At 35.6% G+C, this 9,482-nt stretch overlaps 1 protein-coding gene across 1 annotated transcript; it reads left to right on the top strand.

Moving 5' to 3' along the window:
• The first annotated feature begins 822 nt into the window (after positions 1–822).
• On the top strand, positions 823–1,827 carry LOC112507005 (calmodulin-binding protein 25-like). Its single transcript, XM_025111383.1, has one exon. It carries the CDS (start codon positions 905–907, stop codon positions 1,592–1,594), a length of 690 nt encoding a protein of 229 aa, XP_024967151.1. The 5' UTR covers positions 823–904; the 3' UTR covers positions 1,595–1,827.
• Positions 1,828–9,482: the final 7,655 nt, after the last annotated feature.

Genomic DNA, 9,482 nt, shown 5'->3' with positions numbered 1-9,482 from the left:
TTATTAGTTACATATATTTAATAATTGGATGTTTGTTAGATAGTAATTGGATTAGAATTGGTTTGTTTGTATTGAATTCTATGCTACAATTAAATAACCAACTGATGATTGATCAAATTACAATCGAATACTCCATTTATATTGGTTCTAATCGAATAAATCGATGCACGTCATTATATCTTATAATTTTAAAAGTCAAACTTTATTTTTAAGTCACATCTGCCAATATATTTTTTATAATTTCTTTAAAATAGAAAAATAAAACTTAATTTTTTTACAAATGAATTACATTTAACTTGAACATGTTCTTTATTTTTGAAATTTCAACATTTATTATATTATTAAAATATTTTATAAATTAATTTTAATACACTTTTCAAAAGAATTATATAAAATAATAATAATTCAATTTCATCGATAAATATAAAAACATAAAATCAAATTTTAGAAAATTTTGAAGCTTTATCGAATTATAACTTTTTATAAAACTATATAAAAAATCTATCTTAACGGAAGAGAAAACAAAAAAAAAATTCATTTTCACTATTTATAAAATTTGTGACGGAGTGTCTTAATTTAATTTTTGAAGGTCTCATTTAGCATAACTCATTAAAATGAAGGGATCCAAATAAAAAAAATAAAAAGAATTAGGTGGTGTACTCAAGGTGTAGTGGCAAGCACATGAGATGAGACCGTCAAGATAAGTAGCTATCCGTACATCAATGGTGACGCCACCATTGACGCGTGTCCCCGATAAACGCGTTTCCCTTTCTCACCGCCCTATTTATCTCCTTCCTCTCCAAACTCCTCCCCCACTCCTCTCCCTCCCTACCTCTCTACAGTCATACCCTAAATGCATTGAAGAAATTCAGAAAAACCAACCAAACAATTTGAAAAAACAATAATGGCTTCATCGGATAATTTGGCGACGATTGAACCATGGATGCTCAGATCCACAATCGGCGGCGATTCATGGTACTCAGATGCTTTCTCAAAAGAAACCGAAACCGCTCTAACCAAAGCCCTGCAACAATCTTTTTTTAATCGGAACCAACATCCCGATATCGTCTCCGCTGCTAACCACCCGATTTCCTCCTCTTTTATGGTGAAGCAAAGTGATTATTGCAGTACTACTGCGTCGGCGTCGACGATAACCGCCAGTGGTTCCGGTTCGGAGCCCGAAACCCCCGGATCCAAAAGGCGGGGACCAAACCTGTGTGTGTCTGTTGGGAAAACGGCCAAGCGTAAGTCACGTGCGTCGAAACGGTCGATGACCACGTTCATCCAGGCGGACCCAAGTAATTTTAGGCAGATGGTTCAGCAGGTGACCGGGGTGAAGTTAGAAGGTAATGGACATATGCCGGTTTCCACGGTGGTGAAACCGGAAGCCCTCCGACAACCCTTTATCAACAAGTTACAAGGACTGTTGCCGACGTTGGACACGTCACGTTATTTGCTTGATCACCATCACAACAATAATACCCAACGGATAGCTGTTTCCGGCACCGGATTCTCTCGACCTCCGGCGATGGCCGACGGTGGAATCGATTTTGACTCTTTCTCTAGCTTTCCTACACTTGAATCATGGAACTAATTGTAACAAGGGTGTTGCTTCTGTTCTGTGGGTGCTGTTTCTTTGATTTGTTAGTAGCTGGTAGGGAATCGTTTTGTCAGAGCTGTAATTGTTAAATCCAGATCAATCATGCTATAAAGACTTGTACCTTATTCAGACTGTGAATTGGGTTTTTTTGGATCTTGGAAATTTTGCTGACATTTTGTCAGATATTGCACCAAAGTTTGAAAAGGAAGTGACGATCAGGATTCAGCATAATCATTTGCACCATAATTTCTTTCAAACAAATATATGTTATCAGATGGTAAATATCGGGGAGTGCTAATGGCACCCTTTTTTATGTAAGAATAAGGTCATTTCAAGCATTGGGAATGTAAAAAGCATGTATTAATGTTGATGTGTGTGAGGAAGAAATTCATGGATAAGGGTGCATTAAGCAATACATAGAGGTGTATTTAGCCCACCCCTAAATATTTGGCGATAATAAATTATATCTCGGGTCAAATCAAAATGACGTTTGTTTTTTTAGGGGTTCGAATTCTTTAGTTTTATTTTATTTTTTATTGATAAAAAGATGGTGTTGTATTTAGAATTTAAATCAATTATAATGTTTGTTTTTATAAATGTTTGAAGTTTAAAATCTGAATTGACAAGATTGTTGATGTAGAATAGAAGTCTGAAATTTGAATTAATATGATAGTTTGTTTTTATAAACCGATAAATAGTCTGAAGTCTGAGATATGAAATGTCTTAAGTTTGAAATCTGAATTAATAAGATCGTTTGGTTTTGTAAATCGATAAATGTCTGAAATCTGAATCAATACAATTGTTTGTTTTTATAAATAGAAATTGTCAAAAACATCATAAATGACATAAAATGTAATGAAAAAAAAGGGAATTTGAAGAATGGGAACATAAAGCAAACAGAGAGAAAAAGACTGGTCATCAACAAATCAAAATCCACAAAAGATTTGATATTTTTATAATAACTATGCCAAAAACCATCACAAACACTTGATCCAAGAAAGAGAACAGAGAGAAAGACACTAATATCGTCCAAGAAAGAAGAACCCATATTGAGAATTGACATTTCAGATCACAACTATTTTTCTAAGAAACAGTAATAACACATCAAAGAGACAGAAAATCAACACATAAGAAAGAGGGAAAAGAGGGGACTGACAAGATCATCTCCAAGGAAAACCCCATATAGAAAAATGACATTTACGAGATCATAACACAGGTCCAAAAACATCAAACAACACCAGCTATAATAAAAAAAACTGTAGACGAAAGAGTGTGTGTGTGAGAAATAGGGATTGCTAAAGGGAACTGTGAAAGAAGAAAAATAGATTCCTCATCATCATTTTAGTCCCCTGCTGGCTACTGACCATTCTTTCTTTGTTTTCTCATTTGGGTCGTAAATCACATCAACTCATTATGTGCATGTGCGCCGTGTAAGAACAAGCAAACAAACACACACAGATACAAAGAGACATATGGTTCTATCAAATTGAAGATAGGAAAGAGAGGAAGAAGAAAGAACAAAGGGACGATCTGGGTTTAAATTTGGGAGATTGACATATCTTTTGGAGCTCGACAGGCAAATATCGATTTAGGATTACAAATCTGGAGATCGATAGGGCTTGAGAGATCGACTGGCTTGAGAACAATTTGAGTTTAGAAATCTGGAGATTGATAGGGCTTGAGAGATCGACAGCTTGAGAGGTGGACTGACAACTTGAGAGGCAAGATTGACAGCGTATGCGAATAATTGCCGGTTAATGGTTCAAGGTATCACTTATAATTTCATATGATGGTCAGTGCTTTTTAGCTCTTATTTTGAAAGAAAATCAAACAACTTGAGAAGGAAAACATCTGACGGATTCAGACTCAAGAGGCATTAAGAGGTTTTTATCAAACAAAAAGGCCCTAAGGCTTCGTTTGGTACATGGGATAGGACAAAAACTCTTGTACGACGTTTGACGCGACATAGGACAAGGTTAAGAACTGGGATTGGGTGAGACAAGGTGGGACAAAAAAGATTTTTCTTGTTCCACCAAAATAAGTGGAAAACGATGGGACAAAGATGAGACAAACTAAAAAATTATTAATCAACCCTCATCTAACCATAATATGATATTTGTTTTAATGGTCATCACCGTCCTTCGCCGCCACCACCAACAACCAACGCCTCTAACTCCACCACCATTGTCGTTGCAACAACCTCCACTACGCCTCTTGTCCACCATATTCACTTCCTTCATCATCATCGTTCTCCAGCACCAGCACCAGCACCAGCACCAGCACCATCGGCTACCACTACCACCACCCACGGCCACCTCTACCTCAACCACATCAGCTATAACTACCTCATCCACCATTGTTCACCATCTTCATCCTCCACAATCACTATCATCCACCGGTTACCACCGCCTCTACTACCCCCACCCTATTGTTCCTGCAACAATCTCCACCGTGTCTTTTTTAGTTTATAAAGATATTTCAAACCGAACTAAACATAGTTTATAAATTACGAACAAGATTTTTTTTCCAAACTACCATCAATTATATCAAATTATGCATTCAAATTTGGTACTACTATATATTTATGTATTAGTATATTAAAATTGTGTAAACATGTTTATAAATTAAATTATTTAAATATTTACTTGATTTGTGTCATAAGTATTATATGATATATAAAATCATCAAACGATTTTCAGGGTTAACTTGTCTAGTTTTGTCCTATCCAGTCTAATCGTACCAAACATTAGACATGTTATAACCAGGTTTGAGACAACCTGGGTTGAGGTAATTTATACATGTTTATTATGTGRATTACRTGWAATATGCATATCTAAGTAGAAATGCATGAACTATATATGTGAACATGATATTATGCATTCATATATGTGAAAAGATGTTATGACATATATGATTTATACATGTATGCATGTGGTGTGAAGCATACATGAGGTGGTGCATATTTGTGATAAGTTATTCTGGTGGAAACATTATTATATTCAAAAACTTATATCTTCATGGTTAAGAAACCATGAATTTTATAATGAAAAACTCACCACCCAAGATTATTTCTATTGGTTAAAGCTTTCACCGCCTATGAGTTTTTAATAATCTTCACCGCTATGGTGGGAGTATTTAAAGAAATAAAAAGATAAGATTCTATCTTATCATTTCATTTTGAAGAAAAAAAATATGTTGAAAAAGAAAAAGAGTGTTGTAGTGGTGAGAATTGTTCTTGAAGAAATATTTTGTTCAAAGCTGTTTGAAGAGCTTGTGTTTTGCTGTGTGTTTTAAAACTGCAGAAACTGTGATTATTAAGGTGAGTTTTTAAACTACCGTTGATTATAAACTGTGAGTTTTATAAATATTGTTGATTATACACTACGGGTTTTGATGTTGGTTTTGAAGAAAAGATGGTAAAACTATTTTGATAGTTTAAAGGTGTTATTGTTATATTTTTTTGTATTAAAAACTATTTTGGGAAAGATAAAGAAGAGATTGCTTCTTTAAAACAGTTTTGGAAATGATATCCTGATTTGAGGATTTAAAAGGGACTTGATGTTTTGGAAATCTTCGAAAGATAAGTTTGTTCTTGAGTTTGAAAGGTTTTGATGATAAAACTGTTGTATGAAAACTATAGAGAATATTCTTTTGAGACGATTGTGACTTTGATCTGTCTTCATTTGGAATTAATCTATAAATGTTATGGATAAAACTATGAATGAGGATTCGATAAGATGGTTGTGACTGCGGTCCTTCATCCGAATTAGTTCATAGATTTTGAAGAAGGAATAAGGGTGGCATATCAAGGAGAGGTGTCTTTTGGAATAAGGGTGGCATATCAARGAGAKGTGTCTTTTGGAATAAGGGTGGCMTATCAAGGAGAKGTGTCTTTTGGAATAAGGGTGGCAATTGTGTGTGAATATTATAGCTCTTACTATTATGTCTTTTAAGACTACAATAGATTTGAATCCTTATTTCTTTGTGATTTGAGAACTCAAAGATATTGTTCTTATTAGAAATAATGGTATTGATGTCATTGAGAAGGGGAAAACTTGGCCTATGGCCATTGGTATTGGTTAAAAGTGTTTTGGAACATAATGGTCATTTTTTTGAGGAATCAGACGGGCTCTGGTTGTTCCTTGTAAGGAACCGAAGGGGCTTTGGTTGGTCCTCATTATTGGACCAGAGGATTCTGGTTATTGATTTGAAGAAAGAGCAAGTTTTTACTAAATATACTATTTGGATCAGAGGTTCTATATCTATCAATACTAGCTTCTATGTCAAAATCATATTTTAGAAGTTTTAAGAAAAGAATTTTATACTTAGAATCTTTTTATGAAAAACAGACCAGAGAGGCTCTGGTTGGCTTGCACATTGAACCAGAAGCTCTGGTTAGTGCAACCAGAGGCTCTGGTCGAGGAACCAGAAGCTCTGAAAGAAAGACCAGAGGGGCTCTGGTCCTGGATGTTGAAATATATTCCAAGTGTGGTTTGGAACCAGAGGCCCGATGGACTGAAGCAATATGATTTTAGTTTTGTTTCATAAAATGAATGATTTGAAATAAACGTTTTGGTGATCTTCACCCTGCATTACATAAAAGGGAACCTCACTAGACATTAATGTCTAACCCTCATTTTGTGTTTTCAAAATTATGTGTGCAGGTAAAGATAATAAGGGAAAGATAATTATGTGAATTACTTCCCTATGTGCTTAGCTGTTTTGGAAGCATTGATGCTAGAATGCAAGAGCATGTAATTTTGGAATTTTTGGCTTACGTATTTTACATTATAGACTCTTGTATTATGGACCTATGTGGGAGAAGACATGTATTCTATGTATAAAATATGTGTTATATGCAATGTAAGGATTGGGGGGTGTTACAGAGTTGGTATTAGAGTCTGAGTTTAAGGGATTTAGGTATTCACATGTATGATACATAGACTTAAACTATTTCATTGTATATTAGAGTCCCAAACATAGTTAGCACCTTTGGAATAAATATAATAAGTTAAGAGATCAGTGTGTAAGGTATTTTCGGATTACATCTGGCCAATGTAATTTTGAATTTACAGGTACATAACTGAACTTGGACACTTTATTATATTTGAGAATGTGAAAAATATGTGTTTTAACTTTGTTATCTACATATGGCTAGTAGATCGAGAAGGTCAGAAAGGATCACCCGCCCCAATGAAGAAGAATCCCCTGTTGTTCCTATTGGCATCTCTAAGAGCAGAAACAGAGGCAGAGGTAGAGGCAGAGGTAGGGGGCAGACCAGAGGCAGAATAAGTCAGCCAGAAATTAATATGAATCAAGCAGAATCAAACTCTAAAAATATGAATCAAGAACGAATGTCTCACCCAGAATATGTAACAAGAGACATATTAGCTGAAGAAATGGGAAAGCTAAGGGAAACCTTGACTTCTATTTTGAGGAATMCTGYMAGAATAGAGACAGGCAGAATTGAAGTTACTCCATCGATTCCAATTATCAATAACATGGAAGGAGATATAAAGATGTTTCTAACTTGTAAACCACCAACCTTCTCGGGAGAAATAGATCCAATTAAAGCTATGTGTTGGATCAAAGAGATGGAGTCTGTATTSAATACCATCCGATGTGCAGAAACAAATAAAGTCAGATTTGCAGTCTCTGTGCTGAAATCAAATGCATTATTTTGGTGGGAAGTAGAATCCTTAGCCAAAACAGATATTTTGCAAACTATGACATGGCTAGAGTTTGTCCACAGATTCAAGGAGCAGTTTTGCCCAAAAGCTGCCGTTAGACAAATGGAAGAAGACTATCTAAAATTGGAACAAGGAAACAGAACTGTAAGGAAATATACAGAGAAATTCATCGAATATTCAAGATTTGCAAAACATTATATTTCCTCGGAATCTAGAAAAGTGGAAAGGTATATTTGGGGATTGAAACCATCAATCCGAGAATTTGTCATAGCCATGAATCCGGTTACATTTTCATTAACCGTTGACGCAGCGGAGGTAACAGAAAGAAACAAGAACAGACAANTCCAATTAAAGCTATGTGTTGGATCAAAGAGATGGAGTCTGTATTGAATACCATCCGATGTGCAGAAACAAATAAAGTCAGATTTGCAGTCTCTGTGCTGAAATCAAATGCATTATTTTGGTGGGAAGTAGAATCCTTAGCCAAAACAGATATTTTGCAAACTATGACATGGCTAGAGTTTGTCCACAGATTCAAGGAGCAGTTTTGCCCAAAAGCTGCCGTTAGACAAATGGAAGAAGACTATCTAAAATTGGAACAAGGAAACAGAACTGTAAGGAAATATACAGAGAAATTCATCGAATATTCAAGATTTGCAAAACATTATATTTCCTCGGAATCTAGAAAAGTGGAAAGGTATATTTGGGGATTGAAACCATCAATCCGAGAATTTGTCATAGCCATGAATCCGGTTACATTTTCATTAACCGTTGACGCAGCGGAGGTAACAGAAAGAAACAAGAACAGACAAGAAGAAGGGAAAGCAATAGAAAAGAGGAAATGGGAAGGTCCATTAACCGGATACAAGGGACCAAAAGTTGTAAAGTTTGGAAACAGGCCCATACAAAGATTAAATGAATGGACTTGTCCCCGATGTCATCAAGTTCATCAGGGAGAATGCAGGATTGAGCTAAGGAAATGTTATAAATGTGGTAAAACAGGTCATTTGTCAAGTGTTTGCCCAACAATTAAAAAGTGTTTTAATTGTAATTCTCCAGATCACCTCAGACCAAATTGTCCACAATTGAAAGCCCCACAGTTAACCATGGGGAGCAATACATCAACAAGCCGAGGAAGACCAAATATGGGTAGAGGACCAACGGGTGGGGCGCGGGGTCGATCTTTTCAAATGACCAAACATGAAGCAAAAACTACACCCGATGTAGTAACAGGTACATTTTTTGTGAACTCCTTACATGCTAAAGTATTATTTGACTCGGGTGCAAACTTCTCGTTTGTATTCCCATCATTTGCCTTATGTGCTCGTATGAATTCTCTGCCACTTGACTATAAGTTAGTAGTTGATACTGCTAACGGTCAAGTATCTGTGAGTTATGTGTTTAAAAACTGCATTATTATGATTGAGGATTGTGAGATACCCATCCGATTGTTTCCCATGCCTATGAAAGAATTTGATGTGATAATAGGGATGGATTGGTTGGCAGAAAATAAGGCCAGCATTGTTTGCAATGAAAAGATTATTAGAATTATGTTACCTACCAGAGGGACAGTCGTAATTCATGGTGATCATCAGGATCATCGTACCAGTTTGCTATCTGTGATGAAAGCCAAAAAATGTATCCAAAAGAAATGCCAAGGATTTTTAGCTTACACAATTGATGCCAAGAAAGAAAAAAGTAAGCAAGAATTAATTTCGGTTGTCAGTGAATATCCTGAAGTCTTTCCAGAAGACTTGTCAAGGCTACCTCCAGATAGAATTATTGAATTTAGGATTAATTTGATATAGGGAGCAGCACCTGTAGCAAAAGCACCGTACAGATTAGCTCCATCAGAATTAAAAGAACTAGTTACGCAATTAAAGGATTTGTTAGACAAAGGATTTATCAGGCCAAGTACTTCACCATGGGGAGCTCCAGTTCTGTTTGTGAAAAAGAAAGATAGCACCATGTGTATGTGTATTGATTATCGAGAGTTAAACAAATTGACCATAAAGAACAAATATCCATTGCCTAGGATTGATGATTTGTTTGATCAACTAGTAGGAGCCAGTTACTTCTCAAAGATTGATTTGCGATCAGGATACCATCAGTTGAAAGTCAAAGAACGTGATATAGCAAAAACAACATTCCGAACCAGGTACGGGCACTATGAATTCTTGGTTATGCCATTT

This window comes from Cynara cardunculus, assembly GCF_001531365.2.
Source record: "Cynara cardunculus var. scolymus isolate 2C chromosome LG 2, CcrdV1, whole genome shotgun sequence".
Classification (NCBI taxonomy): domain Eukaryota; kingdom Viridiplantae; phylum Streptophyta; class Magnoliopsida; order Asterales; family Asteraceae; genus Cynara; species Cynara cardunculus.
Note: the sequence above shows the minus strand (reverse complement) of the source record. Positions and strands in the feature narration are given on the sequence as shown.

Coding starts and splice junctions, on each gene's coding strand:
- LOC112507005 (XM_025111383.1), top strand. CDS start 905: ATGGCTTCATCGGATAATTTGGCGACGATTGAACCATGGATGCTCAGA.